Below are 21,995 nucleotides of genomic sequence, written 5' to 3'. Positions count from 1 at the left end.
TTATGGTTCTCTTTTTCCTCCAGGGGCCATGCTGGGGGGAGACCTCAACAGTGCTAATGGAGCCTGCCCCAGCCCTGTCGGTGAGTAAAGCTGCCCTTCTGCCTGGGGGAGCGCCAGGGTCTGCCTGCTCGGTGGCCTCAGGTGTTCCAGGGACCGAGAGGGACCTAGATTAGGGGAGAGGAAGATCCCAGGGCCTGAGCTGGATGTAGTGTCTGAGGATTTTTAAGCCCCTGGATTTTTTTGTCTGTAGCAGTGATTGGTGTGGATGATTGGCAGAGATGTAGGCTCAGGGAATTCTGGGCAAACTCTGAGAACTGACCAACATTTCTAGTTGGAGGAAAGGTTCCAGATTTTTCCAGTTCAGTAGGGGGGGGCGTCTGGTTGGGATCTGGAAGATAGGAATATCTGACATTGGCGACAGATAAGAGGCGCAGACTCACACGCACTTACACACGTACGGACATTTTCTCACTCTTAATGGAAATATCCAGACATTAGATGTGCACTTGTAAGCACACGTCTATAAACCACAGAAGAAAGGCTGCTCGCTCCATGCCACCCTGCCCCGCCAGCAGCTGACAGCCCCTCCTGCCCTGTGCCGTTGTCCGGCTGGTGACTATGACTTCGAATGTCACCATTGACGTCACCCCAACATTCCTGCCATTCCCGGAGTGATCCGGGAACTGGGATGGAGGCAACCACACGCTTCCAGGGAAGGAGTGTGCTCTCAGGGCAGAGGGCGAGGTGATACTTCTGACATTGGGCACCCCCACATCTCTGGGTTTTAGAGTTCCCCAGCTTGGCCCCAGGAACCATGTACTGCCTCCTTGGCAGCAGTTGTGTACGGGGGCAGGAAACAGGGGGAATGGGTGAATACCCCTCCCTCTCCAAGGAAAGGGCCAGAGAAGTGCCTGCAGACCTTAAGGGAACGGTGATACTTCTAGGCCCTCGAGCACAACACGTAGAAAGTGGTTGTGTGGCCCTGGAGAAGTCATCGCACCTCTCCCAACCAGCAGTTGGCAGGTGTTTCCTCGTCTGTAAATAGGGCTAATGATACACGTCCTGTCCGTCTTGCAGGGTTAGTGTGAGGATAAATACGATGATACGCGTGTGACGGCCCTGTGTTGGTTATGGAGTGTGGAACAAATGTAAAAGATGGTTATTCTGCTTGTTATCAGCAGTCGAATTTTGGTGGCAGCTATGTCATCAGTCCCCCAGTTCCAGTAACACCAGCACTGCAAGTGAATGGCTCGTCTTTTTCCCAGAGCTACAGGCATCTTGTCATGTGCTTATCCAAATCACAGCATCCCGAGCTCAAGGCGAGGGGAGCAGTCTGAGTGGTTGATTTGCCCTCGTGACCAGGATCCACACTGAGTCTCAACTTCCAGGCTGCCACCCTTCTCCAACCTGCGTCATTATGGGCCCAGTTGGGGGCAGGTGCTGGACTTCCTGTCGCTGGAGACCAGCTCCTACTACCCAGTCCCATCACATGTAGCTTAGAGGCAGGGGGATGAACCCAATGATTGAGGAGTAAGGAGTGTTCTCCCCTTACTCCCAAGACAGGGTGGTTTTGGGGGAAAATTAGAGAACTCAGTAGCCAGTCAAAGTCTGAACATGGCTTTGAGAAGTTCTGGGTGACAGGAGTATTGGTTTGGGAGCAGTTAACAGGGCTAAGTGGTGGGTCCATGTTTTTCCTTTTACCCTCATCTCTTCACCTTTCCAGGGAATGGCTACGTCAGTGCCCGGGCTTCCCCTGGCCTCCTCCCCGTGGCCAACGGCAACAGCCTAAACAAGGTCATCCCTGCCAAGTCTCCGCCCCCACCCACCCACAGCGCCCAGCTTGGAGCCCCCAGCCGCAAGCCTGACCTGAGGGTCATCACTTCCCAGGGAGGAAAGGGGTTAATGCATCATTTGGTGAGTGGGGTGTCTGGACCGAGGGCCAGGGGCTGGGGAATGGGAGAGTGGGGAGCAGTAGGGTGGGAGGACAGAGCCGACTTCTAGCAGGAGAGATAACCAGCAGTTAGGACTTCCCTAGAGAGATCGTGGAATCGTGGCTTTTTATGAGCTCTTCCTTCCCGAAGGGCCTTACAAGAGGTTGGAACACAGAAGTACCGGTCTCAAGGGCAGTAAAAAGGGACAGGAGGTGGGAGAGAAGGTTCCGTGATGATGATAGGAGGATGATCAGAGGGATTTGCCTCTACAGCAGAGGGATGAGGATTAGACTGTGAGGATTTCCTAACTGGTGGGCATTGGGATATAGCATCTTCTGGAAATCAGTCAGGACAGTGAAGAGCCCTGCCCTTCTAGGCTGGAGAGCCATCCTGCTCCGATGCAAAGAGGTAGACGGCTGTGGGGGCAGGGGCGTGAGGGGAGGGCAGGGGCCAGAGACTGAACCATCCCCTTGGTTTTATTTCTGCTCCCAGACTGAGGACCATTTAGATCTGGTAAGTGAGGCTATGAGATGTTTGCTGTGGCTTTAAATTCTGGGTTAGCCCATTGCTCTGCGGTCCCCCAGCATGGAGTATGTGTGTGCCTTTGTCCTTTCGCCTGTGTGTGTAGTGTGTGGTGTTTGTTTATCTGGTTATTTGCCAAGAGCTATGCTCAGTGCCAAGTGGGATGCAGAGATGAACGGGGTGGGGGCGAGGGGCTCATATGCATGTGTATGTACCTGAGTGTCCGTGGATGTTTTCATGGGATGTTGCATTCATGCAGACACACCTTTGTGTGTGTGTATGTGTGCGCGTGCACGCACACGTGCGCCAGCGGAGTGGGCCTGCCTCAGGCCTCAGAGGTCCCATCTCAGTGTATCCAAGGGTGCCTGGATTAGGCCCTTGGACTGAGGATTGGACTGCGCTTGCCCTCTGACTCTACTCATGCCCACCCAGGACAGAGACCTCCTTAGGAGGGATGCCAGCCGGACAGGAAAATCGGTTTTCTAGGGAAAGCTGAGGCCCAAGGCAAGACCAGAGTGGTCCTTGGTCGGGGGCTTCCCTGCTTCCCTCTGTCTCCTGGTGCTCCCTCCTGCACGCAGCCTGTCTTACAGACACTCAGAGGCATACGCAGCGCTCTTCCTCTGTCACACATATACACGCTTACATACTCACCCTCAGCCAGGAGTGGGGCGGGGGCTCCTCCCTCCCGAACTCCCTGACGGGAGGCCAGAGAGGCTGGAAAAGGCAGGCAGGCAGGCTTTGGCGGCCAACACGGCGGCAGTTACGGCCCCAGCGTGGAGTTGGAATAAACAAGTGACTCAGCGGCAGATGGAGCTGACAGCCCTACACACGTGTGTGCGTACACGCAGGCACACGCCACGCCAAGCCCTGCATTCCCCTCACAGATGCTAGCACACTTCTACCAGGGCGTGTGCTGCAGTGTGACGGGTGGAGGGTAGACTCTAGGGGGACTAACCAGGAGAAGAATGGAGACAGGGCCCATGGCTGGTGTTGGGGCCACAGGACCAGCATATGTACCTTCCTTTTCGCATGTGTGTAGGCGTCAGTGAATCTGTGTGTGCATGTCTCTCTCCATGGATCTCAGTGTCTCTGTGAATGCACCAGTGTGTGTTTGTATCTGCGGGGCCTCCATGCTAAGGCATCCCTCCTGGGCCTCGAGATTCACGGACCCCAGCTTGTCCTTGGAATGGGGGGCCTGGGTAAAGCAGCCCTCCCATTTGCCACCTCTTGACAGACTGTTTTCTCCTGCAGAACAATGCCCAGCGCCTTGGGGTCTCCCAGTCTACCCACTCGCTCACCACCCCAGTGGTTTCCGTGGCAACACCGAGTTTACTCAGCCAGGGCCTCCCCTTCTCTTCCATGCCCACCGCCTACAATACAGGTGAGTGTTCATGTGACATGTAGCTGTGTGCACTTGGCCTTGGGGCACAGGAGGGCCCAGAGAAGGAACATGAGGTATTCTCTGGGGGATGCCCCAGTCTGAGGAGGGCCATTGATTTGGGGTAGCCCCTACCTAATTAAGGTTGCCAGATTTAGCAAATAGTAACATCGGATGCCATTCACATGGTGATGGTGTTACTGGAACTGTCTCAAAGACATACTTGTGCAAAAATTATTCATTGTTTTGTCTGAAAATCAAATTTAAGTGGGTATGAGTATCCCTTATTTTTAAATAGGACCTAATGGAGAAGGAAAGCCCTGTCCTTGGGGAGCTCCCATCTGAGGTGGGTTGAGCAGCTGGGTGACTCGGGCTGACCAGGGTCGGGGAGTGGGGAGGGGAGCATGCCGAGGTCAGCAAGGCTTCCTGGAGGAGAAGAATGAAGGAATGAGGGAGAGACAAAGACAGAGAGAGACAGGGAGGCTGAGGAGGCCCGAGAGGAAGCATGGTCAGGAAGATTTATCCAGCTTTCTGGGAAAGCCAAGTAGGGACTCCAGGGCGGGGCGGAGGAGGAAGAAGGGGATCTCTCACCCTGATGTTGGCTTGGTCGAATGACGAGGGGGAAAGGGAGGAGGAGGTCTGATGAAAGTGGGGGAGGGGATCTGAAGGTGAAGAGTCACTTGGAGACATGGGAGAGACCTCTGGGTAGAAAAATTCAGAAAGGACACCCAGTGCTTGGGCCGTCCTGGGTCCCCAGGGCTGTCCTGGCCTCTGTCACCCACTCACACCCTCCCAGGAACAGTCTGTGACATTTTCAGCCATTCTTGCCTGCATTCCAAGCTGCTGTGTCAGGAAGGACTTCCCAGTGCGGAAATGCCTTGTCACCTTGTTTCAGAGCATCGATGTGGCTGGGAACCTGGTCTGTTTCTCCCACTGAAGAGGCTTCTGATGTTCCCCAGCTTTTCTCACCTGTGAATGGCTTGCATCAGGGCTGTTCTGTGGTGAGATCAGACTAGACCAAAAGACCCCTAAACTTCTCCCCACTCCCCAAGCCCACATTCCAGAGTTGAACCATGCTAGGTAGGTCCCAGACACCAGTACAAATACCTACAAAATCCCACCTGTTCCATGTGTGTAAAAATCCAGAACCCAACCCTGTGTGTGGGAAAGCCCTTCAGGGCAGGTAAGAGAGCTGGAGGAACTGCCTCGTGTTGAGAGGCCAGACCCTGGCATGTGGGTCGGTGTCCAGATTTTATCACCTGGGTGTCTTGTGAAGTCCCTCGTCCCTTGTGTGTGCTCCCATGTGTGTACCCACTCCCAAGTTATCATGTCCTTGGGCAGCTTCAGAGAGGACCGCTTCAGATGGCCGCACCTTCGGGGGCCAGTAGGAGTTCTCATCTCTGAGTTGTGGGGGGACAGGAAGCCTCTGAGGCCCTTCTAGCCCTGCCAGTAGGGGCAGTTGGTAGAGGGCAGCACAGGCCACTTTTCAGGAGCTGCTGTTTATTTGGGAATCCCATGGTGGTGGTTTCCTGCCATCTTCTCAGGTCCTCCACCAGTCTCTGTGAAGCAGGAGGCAGGTTAGTGGGTGTCAGCGAACCTGGGACAGGCGCTCAGCAAGGCCAGACTTCAGACTCTATTTGTCAGTCTGGTGTGAAAGCAGATTCTGACCCTGGGCCTGCCGTTGGAGCCCTGCTGGGAAGTGTTTGGGCTTTCTCACATCCTCTCAGAAACCAAGGGCTCCAGTTCCTCTTGCTGCAGGAGTAGTTAAGCAGGCCTCGGTTTAGACAGCAGGTGTTTTCAGGTGACCCTACATATATAAACAAATCCCCAATGAACACATTGCTGTTTAGTTGTTCACTGTTTACAGTGCTTGGCCCCAGTCCAAGTTCCGGCTGGGGGTGATCTGCCTGTGGTAATATCATGGATAAGGGACGCACCAGGCCCCTTGTTGACACTGGCTGCAGAGGTCTGGCTGTGGTCGCTCTAGGAGCAGACCGAGGGGCCTGCTGGGGAGCCAAATCTCCAGGTAGACAGGGCTGGAGTGTGGTGGGAAAGTGCAAGACTGGGGTTTGAGTCCCTACCATTCACTGGCTGGGGGACACTGCACTGTTCAGGGTTGGTTTCCTTGTTGTAAAATGAATGTTGTAAATAGTTGGTCGTAGGGGGGCCCCTGTCTGCCCTTGGTCTGCTTTTTAAATGTAAGCATCTCAAAACTCCTGGCTAATTAACATTGTTTTGAGACCAGAGGCAAGCGTGGACCATCTATAGAGTGAGATTTAAAGGTAATAAAGAAGCCTGGGGTCTTGTCTTAGCTCTGCCATTGGCTTTCTCTGTGACCTGGGGAGAGTTCCTCAAACTTGAGGCTGCAGCCGCCTCATTTGTAAATTAATAATAACAGCAGGTAAATCTTTTGATTATTTATCATGTGCCAGACACTGTTCTACATACTTCATGTGTATTAACGTGCTCAGTCCTCATAGCAGCTGAGTGATGCAGGCAGGATTATTGCCTGCAGTTTATGGACAGACTAAGTAACTCGCCGAAGGTCACATGGACTGTAAGTGGAGGTGGCCAGGAGGTTTGACCCCATCGCTCATGCCCTTCACCTTACCGTTCTATTGCACAGATAATCCTGTCTTCCCTGCGTAAAGACAGAGGGCTGGAGCAAATGGCCCCTCACGTAGGAGCCACGTGGTGTAGCGTTGGGAAGACTGGCGGGTGTGCCCTCCTCATCACACCACGGTGCAGTCGGCCTGTATTCCTCAGGGAAGGCGTTTTCTAAACTGTCCCAAACAGGCTGCGGCATGAAACATAACAGAGCTGTGTAAATTGTGAAACATTTCATGGTTCTGTTTGTTCTGTGACAGTGCAAACATCACAGTTTCTTCATTAAGACAGAAATTTTGGAAAACAACAAGTGCCACCTCGTGGGGAAATCCGCCAGAACCTTGGCCAGTTGCACCGCAGGCCTGTTTCACTCACAGCCCCTCTGCTCTTGTAGGCCCTTCTGGGTGGCAGACGTGCGTCCTCTGTGTTTGTGGGCACAGCAGCCCGAACGCTTGCTGCTACCTATTTCTGCCTGTTTTATGTGTTGACAGTCTTCAGGAGACTCAGGGACTTTGAGGAAGGTGGAATGGTAGTTACAGTCATTTGCTTCAGATGTGCCATTCACCTAGCATTTCCCACCATTCCCCTCTAATCTCAGAAAGGCTCTTGAAGACTTGGCAGTTGAAGAGATGACAATTAGACATATACTAGACCTTCCCTACCTACCTTTTTTCCCCTTCTTTTTTATTTTTTTAAAATTTATTTATTTATATTTTTAATTTTGGCTGCTTTGGGTCTTCGCTACCGCGCATGGGCTTTCTCTAGTTGCGGCAAGCGGGGGCTACTCTTTGTTGCAGTGCGCGGGCTTCTCATTGTGGTGGCTTCTCTTGCTGCGGAGCATGGGCTCTAGGCGCACGGGCTTCAGTAGTTGTGGCGCGCGGGCTCTAGAGTGCAGGCTCAGTAGTTGTGGCGCACGGGCTTAGTTGCTCCGCGGCATGTGGGATCTTCCCGGACCAGGGCTCGAACCCGTGTAACCACTGCACCACCAGGGAAGTCCCTCGCCTTCTTTTTTAAAATTGACATTCTAAAAGTGATACCTACACATGGTTAAAAAAAAAAAAAAGTTAAACACTATTTTAAAAAACGACCTCTCTTTGCATCCTGTTAAAAAACAGCACCTCGTGGTTATTAAGATTTACGTTTTTTTGAGTGCCATCTTCACTGAATTTGTATGGGCTTACTTGATTATTCACATCTGTCGTTAACAACTCCCCCCGTCCTGATAGTCCTGGAGGCGGCTCCCCCATGGGAGCCTCGGTCCTCTCTCCCACTGCAAGAAGCTCACCCGCACCTTCTTCCCCACCCCGTGCAGATTACCAGTTGACCAGTGCAGAGCTCTCCTCCTTACCGGCCTTCAGTTCGCCTGGGGGGCTGTCGCTAGGCAGTGTCACCGCCTGGCAGCAGCCGCCGCAGCCGCAGCAGCCGCCGCAGCCCCAGCCGCAGCCGCAGCCCCAGCCGCCCCAGCAGCCCCAGCCGCCACCTCAGCAGCAGCCCCACCTGGTCCCCGTGTCCCTCAGCAACCTAATGTGAGTCCCGGGGATGCCCCGCCAGTGTTGGGGAAGGGGGAGCTGAGGGGTGGGAAGAGGAGGGGCCTCTTGAGAGCTGAGATCCCTTTGAGGTTGTCTGTCATCATTGGACAGCACGTAAGCCACTAAGCGGCAGCCCTGGAGTCCCCTGTTGAGGCCTGGGAGAGCCATCCTGAGCCTTTCCCCGAGCCAGCCCGGGGTTGGGGTGGGGTGTGGGGCCCTCCCAGCTCTGCAGAAGACGACATGGGATGGAAAGACAACTCATGTGACTTCTTTTCCTTCTTTTCCCTTCACTTGGCCCTCTCTCTCTCCTGCTGCCTCTGTCTCCATCCACTTGCCTCACCCCACCCCCAACCCCCATCCTCTCACTTCCTGTCCTCTCTCACTCCCTGTCGTGTGACCTCCCATCACTTTTTCTGTCCCTCACCTCCTCTATTTCTGTCCCTTGTACTCCATGCCCACTGCCTGTCTCCAGCCCCGGCAGCCCCTTGCCCCACGTGGGTGCCGCCCTCACGGTCACCACCCACCCCCACATCAGCATCAAGTCGGAACCGGTGTCCCCAAGCCGTGAGCGCAGCCCTGCGCCTCCCCCTCCAGCTGTGTTTCCGGCTACCCGCCCTGAGCCTGGCGACAGTCTCAGCAGCCCGGCTGGGGCCTCCTATGAGACGGGGGACCGGGATGATGGACGGGGAGACTTCGGGCCCACACTGGGCCTGCTGCGCCCAGCCCCGGAGCCTGAGGCTGAGGGCTCAGCTGTGAAGAGGATGCGGCTCGATACTTGGGTACTGTAGCATCCCCCCTCCGGTCTGCCGTTGTCTGCTACACCCAGGGACTGGCCCACATGCCCCCAGCCTGTCTCAGCTCCCACCTAAGAGGCCCTGTGGCCAGCTGGCCCTTCCATCAGCCCTTATGGGGCAGCACCGACACCCTTTCACCCCCACCGAGGGCCCATCTCCCCTCCCTCCAGCATCAGTCCTTCTGCTCGATGACTTCCTCCCCTCAGAGCTGGCCCTGCCACTAGAATCCTGGCCCTACTGGGAGCGGGACGTGGGGGGCACATACCCCGAAGCCTGGGCCACGCCCTCACACCCCCTTCTCCATCTCCTCTCTTCACAGACATTAAAGTGACGGTTCCCACTCCCCTCCTCTCAGCCTCCCTGATGAAGAGTTGACAATCTCACCGCCCACCCCTCCCTGTCCTGGGCTCCTCCCGCTCGACCCCCACTTCCTTTCTTGTGCTCCGTGTCCTGTTGACGGTTACATTTGTGTATAATTATTATTATATTATTATTATTATTATATTTTTTTTAATTTGGATTCTCGCTTTGGAGAGGGGGATGCTCCCATCCCCTCTTTCTGCACCCCCCACCGGTTTCACTGGCTGGGAGGCTCTTTTTTGCGGGAAGGGGGGGACACTTTGCACGTTGTACACATATGCTGCAGGAGGGGGTGGGGGGCCCGATAGGCCTTGGGAAAGGACAGGTGCCGAGCCCTGCATGCGGGGCCCTCCCACCCCATCCCCCAGACAGAGGGAAATAACCAAAAACTACCAAACAACAAAAACCCCTTACAATAGACTGAAACCCCAAAGTCGGCCTCATGGGTGGTTTTGTGTTTCAGGGGGAAAGTGAGGCAGAGGTTCTGAAGAAGGTCTCTGCTTCTCGGCTGTTCCTATGGCCACAGGCACATGGGGCAGAATACCCAAGCCTGGGCCCCAGAGGCCCCTGCACACACACCACACACTCTCAACTGGTTATTGTGTGATCTGCACCTCCAGGGTGTGTGGGTGCTGGCTGAGGTTTGGGGCTGGGAAGGCTGCCTGGGAATCGAGGCTGGAGGGGGAGGGGCTTGAGGTAGGGCCCCTATGAAGCACAGTTGGAGAGAAAGACAGAGAGCCATGAGGAGAGGGCTGAGGAGGGGCAGAAGGGCTGGGGCAGGGGGTGAATTGGGGGCCCCCTCCCTTCCCCAGCACTTTCTCTAAGATACACAGTGCAATAGCTCCCCATCCCTCAGTTGACACCAGCCCTGTAAAGCTGGCCACAAAGCAAAGGGAGAACTGGGGAGAGTGAGGTGGCTCAGCAGGAGACGGCCTCAGGCACCCCGGGGTGCCTGAGGACTGGAAACCCTTGCATCCAGGGACTAGCGTGAGTGAGGGGACTTGCTCTTCCTTGCACGTACACATACCCAGAGGAGTGGACACTGGGGTGGTGTGTGAGGGTGGGAGAGGGGATGGAGAAGGTCCGCAAAAGGCCTGCCTCCCTTCTTTCCTCCTTGGCCCCTCTCCCCAGCCCTGCTCCCAGCTCCTTCCGCTCCTGACCCCACCTCCCTGCTCTTGGCGCCCTCATTGTCTCGCTACCTCCTGTCCCACCACCCCCAGGCCGCATCCCACCTTCTGTCTTGGCTACTGTAATTGTAAATAGCTACCTTTGGAAAACGTTAGCAGTGTAACAGTCCAGGAAACTTTTTTTTTGTTGTTGTTGTATTGATATGAAATGAGATTCTATTTTTGTCAAAGTATATTGTAATAATAATGACTCAAACGGCCCGTACTGTACAGATGAGATTTTTCTGCTGTTGTTCTTGCTCCCCTCCCCGCCCCCAAGTCCTCCCTCTCTACTGCCTCCCCAGTGGGGGCAGCCAAAGCGTGGGGTCCTGAGACCCCAGGCTGGATCACAGATCAAACTGGAGGGGGCAGGCCCCCGGCCCGCAATCCACCACTACCCCCTGCCCTAAGGGGCCTGTCCTGGGGTGACATGGGCAGGCAGACTGGGGCCTGCCCCACTCCTTCACATAAGAAGCCCAGCCCCTCTGCCCAAGGGGTGCAGTGCTCCCTTGGGGTTTCATCCTGGTGGGAAAGTAGAGTTAGACAAGGCCTGGTTTTGTGGTAGGCGACAGACACTCTGCCAGCCTCTACGATCCAGCCGCTTGCAGTATTCCGACACTTGATGCAGGGAAGGAAACCAGAGCAGAGGGGTGCGTGTGACCGCACAGGTACCCGAGTGTGTTTATGAGGGCATCTGGTATTTATGTGTCTGAGCGTACCTTTGTATTTATGTGTGTGTGTGTGTATGGTTGCATGGGTGTACCTTTATGTGTGTCTGAGCCCGTCTGGGCACGTGTGTGTGAATCTGTGTGAACTGAGCTCTGAGGGTGTGTGCCTGTGTGTGTGTGTGTGTGTGTGTGTGTGTGCCTGAATGTGTGTTTACAGAGGGACAGATGGCTCTTCTTGCAGCCACACAGCCCTGGCTTCCAGCTCTATGACCCTCCTTCCTGAGCCCCACTCTCTTCTTCCCTGCTGCATCCCCTGTTCTTACCCTCAGCTCTAATATGTTTATACTTCACTTGGGGATCTGGCACTTGGCCCTCTTGGCTTCTCCCTATAGCCCTACCTCTCCCGCAGCTCCACGCACAATTGTTCACCCAGTGCCCAGGCCTTTATACCCAGCTCCCTTTCTTGGAGTACCCTCTTCCCCCCACACCCCCTCCTGCTTTCAGGATGATACTCAAGTTCCTCTTCCTCTCTGCAGCTTTTTGCTCACCTGGGCTGTGATCCTTCCTTACAGCTTACCCCCCAACTGCTGATTGGGCACACAGCATGCTCAGTCTTCCTGCACGTTCCTAGAGGGAGTGTCAAGAATCGATGAGGCTTGATCAGGACCTTGAAAGAAGCCAGGGTGTAGTCTTGTGCATGTATGCATGCATCCCCAGAGCCTTGCCCAGTGCCTGGCACATAGCCAGCGCTCAACAAATGCTGATTGGGTGAAAGGTGAATGATAGGTGCTCAATAAACGTTGAATGACTGGCCTTCCCTTCTCAGGCTATTCCCGCCATCAGTCTGCCCACCTTTCTAGGCTGGGCTTGGCCACCATTAAACATGGGGTCGGGGTGAGGGCCCCTGCAGTTCACGGTGCAATATTCACCAGTTTTGCCCTCTGCCTTGTAATGGCAAACCTGGCTTTTGATTACCATGTGTGGATGTGTGTGTGTCCTTTTCTCTCTATCCCTGGGGGCAGGGGGTGATCTGTGAATGAATATGTGACATTTCTGCAATTCAGTATCCCGAGGTTTCTCTCGGGGGTAGGGGCCCCTGGCCGGCCTGAGGAATGGGTCTCTGGGAACCCAGACCTCAAGTGGGGACTTCATTTCTTCTTCCTCTCACAAGCCAAATTTGCCTCCACCCACTCCTTCCTCCGAAGAACTGGGCATTTGCCAAAGTAATCACTGGAGTCATCCAATGCCCCTCCACTCCCCAGGTTTCCCACAGCTTTCAGGGATAGTGGGCAAGAGGACCTCCCACACATACACACCCCCCAGTGGAACACACCATTTCCCCTCCCCCCAGCAGTGCACTCAATGCAGCGAGACTGACCCCTGACCCTTATCCAGCCCTTCCCACCTTGGACAGGAAGGAAGTAATGCACCTTCTCTTGCTGATTATTTATTTGTTTGGAGAGACAGAAATGATGTAAAAGTGTATCTAGAAATATCTATATCTATATATTTTTAACTGACTCTTTGGAATCCCCTGGGGTGGGGTGGGGGGTGAAATTAGGCTTTCACGGAGGGGAGGAGACATGGAGCCTGGGAACGCTTCATCTCCCCTCTTGCCGCCTCTCCATCCCCTAAGCAGTTGGTAGAAGGAATGGGATTCGTAGTGGGGGAGGGGGGCTGGAGTGTTATATGGAGAATCTGGATTCTCTCTGTCTTCCCCATTCAAGTCCCAGAGGGAAGGGGGGAGGGAAGAGGGAGGGGAGACAGGCCCGGAGGTGCCCCATCCTCAAACCCGACAATCACCCACACTCCTAGGGCTCATCCTGGGTCCTGGGGAGGGCGAGTCCAAGTGTGTGACTGTTGATTTGTTTTCAATATTTCTTTTTGTGCTGTATGGTGATGCTTTCTTAGTATTCTACACAATAAGAAAAGACAAAGTCCTCGAGATTCTTATGAGTTTTGTTTGAAAACTCTTTCACTATATTTGTTGTAAAGAGGTTTACTATTAAAAGAAAAAGAATACACGTTTCTGATACTTCGGCCTGGGTTCTGGTTTCTTTGGTGCGGTCGGCTGAGGAGGGGAAGGAAGGATCGTGTGGCCCTGCCAGGGTGGGAGTCCAGAGCTCCACCTCAGCAGGAAAGAAGGGCGGTTAGCCTGCCGGGCGGACACTCGAGATGTCTGAGGTGGGGTTTTCAGGTGAGAATTTCTTCCAGGTGCTCTGTCAGAAGCAGAAGCAGCCCCAGGACTCAGGAGGGTTGTCTGGTTAGAAGCCAGAGGAGGGATCCTGGGACACAAGAAAAACAAACACCACTCAAGGCCAGGTCAGGAACAGATGGAGTGTGCGTGGAGGAGGAGGAGTGTGATAGAGGACCTTCAGCTACGGAAAACTTTTCCACAGCAGAAACTTGCCTAGGCACTATGTTAGGCACAGATGGATTCCACCTTCACGGCCCCCACAGAGTTCCCTCCCGAAGGGGCAGCTGCCCTACCCCTCCCTTTTGAAGCGCCCTCTAACAGTGCCAGGAGCCTCTCCCTGCCCTCCTCACATACCCCAAAGGGCTTCCCCACCTGGTGCCTTTCTGCAGAGGTTTGGCAGGGGCTGGTGGCTCTTGCTCCCGTAGCCGTGTGCCCTGCACAGCTATGCTGTAGGGCAGATGCAGGGGCTCTGGAGGGAAGTGCATAGGGAGGGCCTGGCTCACTACTAACAGGGTTTGGCCACTCCTCTGTACTAGGCCCATGCTAGGTGCTGCAGAGGCAGAGATGGAGTATGAAGGGCCCACATAGGATGGTGGCGACAGGCCTGCAAATGCCTAAAATCCACAAACCGTGGTTTTAATGCTTTGGTTGCTGCATATGCAGGCACATCACAGAATGTCTTCATTCCTTGGGTTCCTCGTCTGAAAACTGCGGTCATCTGTACCAGTCCTGCCTCCCTCTCAGGGTCATTACAGATTTTGCTTCACTTCTCCCTCAGCTGGAGCAGAGGTGAAAGATGCTGAGCAGGAAAGGGTTAAGAAGGTACTATCCTCCGGATGAGGTTCCCCTGCTGGCTGCCTGTGACTAGAACAGCCTTGACCTAACACAAATCCTGAGCAAAACCTCTCTCCTTTGCACATCTCATACACTCAAGACTGTTTGGCCTCACCCCTCCTTCTCTATAGGCATCGGCTCCTGATGTCCTGGGTAGGCATTACTATTGCCCACAAATATTTCCTGCCCTCTTCCGCTTCCTGGACACATAGAAGATTGTATTTCCCAGTCCCTGTGTAGTCAAGTGAGGTCATCAGACTAGTTCTGGCCAGTGGACCGTACTGGAAGTAATGTGTGTCACTTCCAAAATCAAGCTGGTATGTGATTCTCCAAGTGCTCTTTCCCTATCGTGGCAACTGTGGAAGCATGTCAAAGCAGCCTGGATGGCTAAGCTGCCTTAAGGTGATGTCCAGCGCCACAGTGGACTTTGTGTGAATGGCAAATAAGTGTGTTATGTTAAGCCACAGAGATTTCAGAATTGTGTCTGCAATATAACCTATCCTATCCTGATTAATGGAGTATCCATTCACATTGGGACAACCTTGAAGCCCCATCTACTGCATACCCGCTGTGGTGTGGTATAAAGATCTCTGGACTTGGCATAGTCCAGAACTTGTTCAACTCCTAGTTCCGTTGCTTACCAGCTGTGTGGCCTTGGGTAGTCACCATCTGCCCAAGCCACTGTTTCATCAACTGTTAAGACAGAGCTAATAGCTACCTGTTTTCTCTAACCCAAGCCTTCGCCTTCTCTAATCCATCCTCCCATCTTTGGCACAGCACTGATCAGCCAGCACCTCATGGTTCTCTACTGCCCACCAAATAAGCCCAAACTCCTGGGCAGGGCTCCCAGGGCCTTCAAAGAACTGACACAACCTCTTTTCCAGGCGTAGTCCATGCAACTCCACTGCACATCCCTTGGCCACTAGGGCAACCATGCAGTACAGTCCATTCCTTCACAGACCCTTTGAGTCTTCAGTCATGCCATCCTCCTGTCTTAAATGCAACAAACATTTATTAAGCACCTGCTGTGTGTGAAACTCTTTGTTAGGTATTGGAGATATAGAGAGGAACAAGACAGCTCCTGCCTCTCAACTCACAGTTAAGCGGGGACAAGAGAGAAGTGAAGCAACAGTTAACACTTGAGTCAGCAGGCTGCATTAAATGACATGTAGGAAGGCTGTAAGTGGGCTGTGGGATCAGAGGAGGAGGCACACCGAAATCCGAGCCAGTACAGATCAGGGGAGGCTACTTAGGGGAGGTATTTGAGCTGGATTTGGAAGACATGTACAAATGAGGGCAGGGAAGTCATTCCTGGTAGCCGGAATAGCGTGTAAAGTATGGAGAGAAAATGGTGCATTCAGGAAATCAAATACTGTGGTATGGGTCAAAGGTATAGCAGAGAAAGCTGAAGAGGTAGGCGGAAACCTCACTGTGAAGGGCCTTGATTGCCATAATTTGGATTTTATTCTGCAGGAGATATTTGGTCATCAAAGGATTTTAAATAGAGGAGGGACTTGATCAGATTTGCACTTCAGAAAGCTTCCTGCCAGTATAAGCTCCCTCAGACAGTAATGCTGAGAACCAGTTGGAAGGCAGGCAGAATTGAGGTCCAGTCAGGGTCCTTTGCAAGTGAGAGGATGAATTTAGTAAATACTTAAGAGGTAGAATAACAGGACTTGGAAACTGCCTGGTGAGGGTAGAGGACGAAGGAAAGGGAGGCGAGTCAACGACTCTCAAACTCATGCTTGTACTACTGACTGGATGGTGGTGCTGTGGCGCCAGACAAGGCCACCAGGTACGTCCGAAGGAGATGAGTTTCGTTTCAGATGAACTGAGTTGGAGGTGTACGTGGAAGCCCTCGTATGGTATTGATAGATGGTCATCCTGTCCAGGCCAGCAGGATGAGGTCACCCCATGGGTAGAGAGAAGGTTTTTATGAAGAGGGAAGCCATTCATAGTGTTGGTCACCTGTGAAGTCGTTGTCCTTGGGACATGGGAACTCCAAGGACCATGGAAAAAGGCTGGAGGGCGGGGCAAGGAGAGACTCATAAAGGGCCCCAAGCTGCATAAGAGTTTGAGCTGTATAGATCAGAAGAACCAGAAATGTATTTATCTGTGATCTCCTAACTTCATTAAAGGCCTGCTTGACTCATTAGTCTTGTTTTTTTTGGCCGTACTGCATCTGGGATCTTAGTTCCCCGACCAGGGATCGAACTCACGCCCCCTGCAGTGGAAGTGCAGAGTCTTAATCACTGGAACACCAGGGAAGTCCCTTGACTCACAAGGCTTGTGCTAACCTTGAAAAAGGGAAAGCTCACTGATGCATTCTTTGGGGCATCGAAAGTAGAGAGGAGTGTTTTGCTCCCCAGGGGTAACTGCACAGTCAGGTGTGGTGGACCCGGTGCAACCCTAGAGGTCACTGGTTTTCTTTTGATAAGGAGAGATAACACTTCTTTACTAGATACCTGGAGGATATTCCAGAGGAACTACCTGGTAGGCAGCTGGATGAATGAAGCTGGGGCTCAGGCCAATGCCTAGGCCAGAGACAAGAGAAGACTTGTGAGACATCAGCCTAGAGAGTACCTTAACTTCTTCAAGACTCAGTCACTTCATGTGTAAAATGGGTTGCTGTGAGATTTAAATAAATGTTACAAATTAATCACTTGAAACCATTCCTGATCCATAATAAGTGCTCAATCACTGTTATCATTTTTATTACTGCTACTTGTCAAAGACATGAAAATAGATTAACTTACTTGGGTAAGAGGTTCTATGGGCAAAAAATAGGGCTCTACATGCCTATTTCTTTGAAAACTTTCCTATCATTCAAGCTTTTACTCCTACAACGTTCCCTCCATTAAACTTTTCCTGATTTCCCCCATCCTACCCAGCTGGCTATGATATCCTTCTCTTATGAAGTGTCTTAGGAATCTGCCCCTTTTTTATAGCTCCTACCTCATTCTACCTGAAACTGTAGGTCCTAGCTTCTATTTTCTCTGTACAACTGGACTGAAAGCTCTTCTTAAAAATTCACTGTCTCGCCCATTTTTGTGTCTGGCTCGGTGCCTGGCACACAGTATGTGTTCAGTCAGACTAAAATGAGATAATGCATGTGAAAGTGCAGTTCATAAACTGAGCGCTACAAAGGGTTTTTTTCCCCTCATGGGCGTGGTAACTTTCTGCAGCTTCTCTACTTTCCAGTACCAGATCCAATGGGGCTGAGGAGCGTGGATTCCCGTTTCTTCTAGTTATCACTCTACTGAAGAATTAGCACCCAGTGGGCTCCCATCCCCAAAGAGGTGACTCTTGGGAGGTGGGAAGCAAAGGGTGGTATCTGATTGTTCCAGCCAAGGAGGCCAAGCAGTTCCCTGTAGCTCATGTTCTTGTGACTCACCCCTCAGTCCCATGGGCTAACTTTTCCAGCCTTGTGATTGTGGAAACTTGTTTCAGGAACAGCAAGCGGATGTGAAAGGGACATAAGGCGACCCCACCCCAGGCTCCAAAGTGGCTCCTGCTTGTTTCTGACTGCAAACTTAAATCATTCAGTGTCATTGCCCGGCTAGGGGGCACGTCCAGTGCCCTACTCTATTTCAGTTGGTAAACCCTAGGCCCAAAAGGAAAAGGTGGCTCTCAGGTTCTTTCCACAGCGCAGTTCCCAAATAGGTATAGTTCATTTGAGCCCAGGCTTTACTGCTTCCAGTTGGATTGACTTGCATTTACCCACCCCACCCCCCTTTGCTTTGTCCCCGTTTCCACCTGTTTACAGCTCTTAGGCCTCATTCGGGCACTTCGTTTGGCTTGAGATCCCCGCCTTCGCAGTGTGGCCTCCCAGAGTCACTCCCATTGTCACTCCCATTTACTGCGCATCAGCCGCCATGTGCCCAGTAAAAGCTGGTGACGACGCCCAGGGCCCAAGAGCGAAGAGAAAGGGGAAGAGGAAGGGGAAGGGCCCCGCCTACACGGAGGTCACGCGCCCGCCAAACTCCGCCCTCACGTGACCGCAGCGCCAGTCCTCACCCCTAGTCACCGCCCTCGGCTGGAAGCGGAGGCTGGCCTCGGCGCCTTGGTGCCCAATCCCAGCGCTGCCACCCAGTGCCGGGTGGGGACCTTGAATTGGTTTAGTATTCGCGAAGAGGAGAATCTCCATCTAAGGCGAAGGGGAAGAAGGGAGGTGTAAGGCAATAAAAGCACTTGTTTAACCTGTCCCACTAGGCTGTAAGCCCCCATGGAAGCAGAGATCACCGTTCCAAAGCGCCTGCCTAGGGCAGCGTCTGGCATACAGTGGGTGCTCAACAAATGACTGACTAGCAACGACCCCTGGGGACCCCGGCGCCCTTTACACCGACCCTTTCACTCTCTCATTCACCCTCCCCGCTATGACAGCAAATAAGGCAGTCGGTCGCCAGCGGGTGAGCAAGCTTCCTGCCCGCTGCAACGCTGCCTTCTCAACCGCTTGGTCCACGCGGGTATGAGTGCGGACAAAGACCCAAATCCACTCCCAGGGCTCCCCACCGAAGGGCGGGAAGTGGATCTTGAGGCTCACTTCATTGGCTCATCCGATGACGGATGGGACCATCAGCCAACCGCAGCCTACACAAGACGCATGCGTACAGAAAAGATTTTAGCCCCTGTATGGAAAAAACCCGAGCGGAGCGAACCAATTTTGGCTGGGTCTCACCAGGGCCTCAAGGAGGAGATGCGCATGCGTGAATACAACTGCCTTGCGCCCTGCCCAATTCCAGGGGAGGGAGCGCCCTCCCGCCTGCTGGCAGTTTTCACAGAAGTTTAGCCTCCGTTAAAAGTACGGCCCGCCATGGTGCTTCCTGGAGTATCCCGAAGAAAGGAAGAATCCCGGTCCCTGCCCTCGCGGGTGACACGGCCGTCCCCAGACACAGCCAGAGCGCCACTGGCCTGGCCCTGTGTGCAGAGGCGCCTCTGGAAACTGTGGGCCCAACGGTGACGTGACTATTAATTCGCAGTTTACGAAGCGCGTTGTATCCGCTGTCTCAGGAGTTCCTCGCAAAAACCCTCCTGTTAAAGTAAAGAAAGAAGTGGAGGCTCAGAAAGGGGAAGGAACCAGGCCGAGGACACTGCCTGTGAGGGTGACACCGGAATTGGAACCCAGGCCGCCCATTCAGTGCTCTCCTACCATGATAAGCCACCTCCCTGCCTTCCAAGGAGTTTATGTCTAGTTAGGGTGATGCCACTTAAGATATAGGAAAAGTGAAGCTACAATTTCAGCTCATTTTAAAAATAGACAGTGACTACTAGAGGCGTTCAGAGTGGGAAGGATCGCTTTGTGCTCTTGCGATCTGAAGAGGCTACGTGAAGGAGATGAAGCTTCAGAGTATGTATAATTGGATTGACTAAATCTTAGGAACATACTATTGAATGATAAAAGAAATCCCAGAACACTGCAAGTATTTGAGACCATTTTCATAAATTTCAGAAACAAGCAAAATTAAACAATATATTGTTTGGGTATATATGATAAAACGTTTTGAAAAGCAGAGGAATGATAAACACAAAATTTATTAGTAGTTACTTTGGAGAGAGTTTGGGGATGGGATGGGGAAGAAAAGTGGATGACCTTGGTAATGTTCTAGTTATTGGGTTAAATGGTAGATTTGTGGGTATTCATTATATCTTATAACACACGTATAACAACTATTCTTTTGTATGTATAAAATATAATCTAAAAGATGATAGTAGAATCATCTCCACCACCACCCCCCCAAATATAATACACAGTTGGAGAGATGAGGAGAAAGCCTTACCTATATTACAGTTGGTTTCCAGAGCATTTCTACACATGTTATATCAGTTGATCCCCACAAAAACCCTTCGAGATAGGTATTATTATCTCCATGTTAGAGAAGAAGAAACTCAACTGAAAGTTACTTGAGGCCAGTGAACAAAGACAGGAAAGGCGGAAATGCAGAAGGCCTGTGGGGAGCCCTGTACAGCTAAACCTCCAGTGTGCCAAGCACTATGCCTGAACAAGGAACATGATCAGTAAACATTTGTTTTTTTTGTTTTGTTTTTTTATAACTGGTATTTCTTTTTTTTAAGGTTTGCATTTTTTTAAAAAATTTATTTATTTATGGTTGTGTTGGGTCTTCGTTTCTGTGCGAGGGCTTTCTCTAGTTGCGGCAAGCGGGGGCCACTCTTCATCGCGGTGCGCGGGCCTTCTCACTATCGCGGCCTCTCTTGTTGCGGAGCGCAGGCTCAGTAATTATGGCGTGCAGGCTCAGTAATTATGGCTCACGGGCCCAGTTGCTCCGCGGCATGTGGGATCTTCCCAGACCAGGGCTCGAACCCGTGTCCCCTGCATTGGCAGGCAGACTCTCAACCACTGCACCACCAGGGAAGCCCAGTAAACATTTGTTGAGTGAGCGAGTGGCTGAATTTTCTAATTACTTGGGTGTCTAGTGGTGAAATGAGCTGTCTTAGAAGTAGTTGAATACCCTGCACAGCAGCTGGCTGACCATTGTCAGGATCAGGAGTACTATAGAAGTGATTCTCTCTCTTGGTAAAGGTTGGATATAGATAACCTCCAAGATTCTTCTCAACTCTAAGGCTCTATGAGTTTATCAGGGGATGAAGGCAAAACCATATGAAGATAATAAGGCTTTCCACTGGGGAAGTGGAAGTGGTCACCAAAGAAATGCCTGGACAAAGGAGACATTTTGAAGGACAAATTAATAAGACCTATTGTCAGAATAAGTGTGAGGTGTGTTGTAGTTGTTGTTATCTGTATTGTTGTATGTAGCTACAGGATGTTGACCCATCCCAACTGGATGAATGGTTGTGCTACCAAGTAAAACAAGGAAATAGGCCTTCATTTAGAAATGCCTAGCAGACAGTTGATAATACAGGATACTGCTCAGGAGAAATAAGGGCTGAAGACACACTGAGATGTAAGAGAAAGAACACTGGAGTTTGAGTTAGGAGACCTGATTTCTAGACCTGGCCTTGCCTTTAATTGAAAGAGTCGCCTTGGACAAGTTACTTAATCCATCTGAGTTTATATTCTCAGATATTAAGGAACATATACACACAGCAAGAACTATAAAAAGAAGCATGTGCCCTACCCTCTTCTCAAGATCTAGTTAAATCTACTCATATAGTTACATATGCAGATATCCATCATTGGAACTTTGCTGTCCCGGGTTGTCCATTAATGTCATGTTCTTTCTCCATTATAGGACGTAACCACATTTTATTTCGTGTGCTTGTGCTAGAAGTGAGTTCCTTGAGAGAAGGAACCCTATCTAATTCAAGTTTATATTCCCCCATGGTGTCTTGCACAAAGTAGTAGATGTGTCTTGAATTGCACAGAATTGTGTGGTGAAGTAGAGAGCGATGTTTAATCTCTGTGAGACCTAAATGTCCTTATTTGTAAATTATGCTAGTTCATCTTTAAAGTTCTTTTGCATTATAGAAGTCTGTTATCCAACTATGTTCTATGGATTGGGAAGATTGAACTATCCGATCTCTAAATTCCTTTTCCAACTCCAATATTCAAAGATTTTGTAATATTGAGTTACAAGTAATCTGCACAGAAGTGATAGATTGAACTTGAACAAGTTCTTGAAGGGAAAACGTGTAGAAGAAGAAGATTGAGAACAGAAGCAACACCCAGTTATCCGACACAAGAAAGAGAAGCCATTGAAAGTGACATAAAAATCAGTCTCAGGGCTTCCCTTGTGGCACAGTGGTTAAGAATCCGCCTGCCAATGCAGGAGACATGGGTTTGCGCCCTGGTCGGGGAAGATCCCACATGCCACAGAGCAACTAAGCCCGTGCGCCACAACTACTGAGCCTGCACTCTAGAGCCTGCGAGCCACAACTACTGAGCCCGCACGCCTAGAGCCTGTGCTCCACAGGAGAAGCCACCGCAGTGAGAAGCCTGAGCACCGCAACGAAGAGTAGCCCCCGCTCGCTGCAACTAGAGAAAGCCCACGTGCAGCAACGAAGACCCAACGCAGCCAAAAATAAACAAATTA

General features: G+C 51.9%; 1 protein-coding gene and 1 long non-coding RNA gene across 2 annotated transcripts in view; one reads left to right on the top strand and one right to left on the bottom strand.

The window, feature by feature from the left end:
• The window catches only part of MEF2D (myocyte enhancer factor 2D), a 33,941-nt gene extending 20,946 nt beyond the window's left edge, over positions 1 to 12,995 (top strand). The window contains exons 6-11 of the mRNA XM_068541029.1: positions 24 to 80; positions 1,724 to 1,914; positions 3,705 to 3,834; positions 7,751 to 7,964; positions 8,440 to 8,746; positions 9,081 to 12,995. Of these exons, the coding sequence (XP_068397130.1) occupies positions 24 to 80; positions 1,724 to 1,914; positions 3,705 to 3,834; positions 7,751 to 7,964; positions 8,440 to 8,746; positions 9,081 to 9,092 (911 nt within the window). The 3' untranslated portion in view covers positions 9,093 to 12,995. The remainder of the gene's footprint in view (positions 1 to 23; positions 81 to 1,723; positions 1,915 to 3,704; positions 3,835 to 7,750; positions 7,965 to 8,439; positions 8,747 to 9,080) is intronic.
• On the bottom strand, positions 12,948 to 18,440 carry LOC137762737 (uncharacterized). Its single transcript, XR_011073614.1, has 4 exons — positions 18,333 to 18,440; positions 18,004 to 18,133; positions 13,782 to 14,979; positions 12,948 to 13,240 (listed from the first exon to the last, which is right to left on the bottom strand). It is a non-coding gene; the product is annotated as an uncharacterized lncRNA (long non-coding RNA).
• Between the last annotated feature and the right edge of the window lie 3,555 nt (positions 18,441 to 21,995).

Source organism: Eschrichtius robustus, chromosome 3 (genome assembly GCF_028021215.1).
Source record: "Eschrichtius robustus isolate mEscRob2 chromosome 3, mEscRob2.pri, whole genome shotgun sequence".
Taxonomy (NCBI): Eukaryota; Metazoa; Chordata; class Mammalia; order Artiodactyla; family Eschrichtiidae; genus Eschrichtius; species Eschrichtius robustus.
This window is presented reverse-complemented; position numbering and strand designations above follow the sequence as displayed.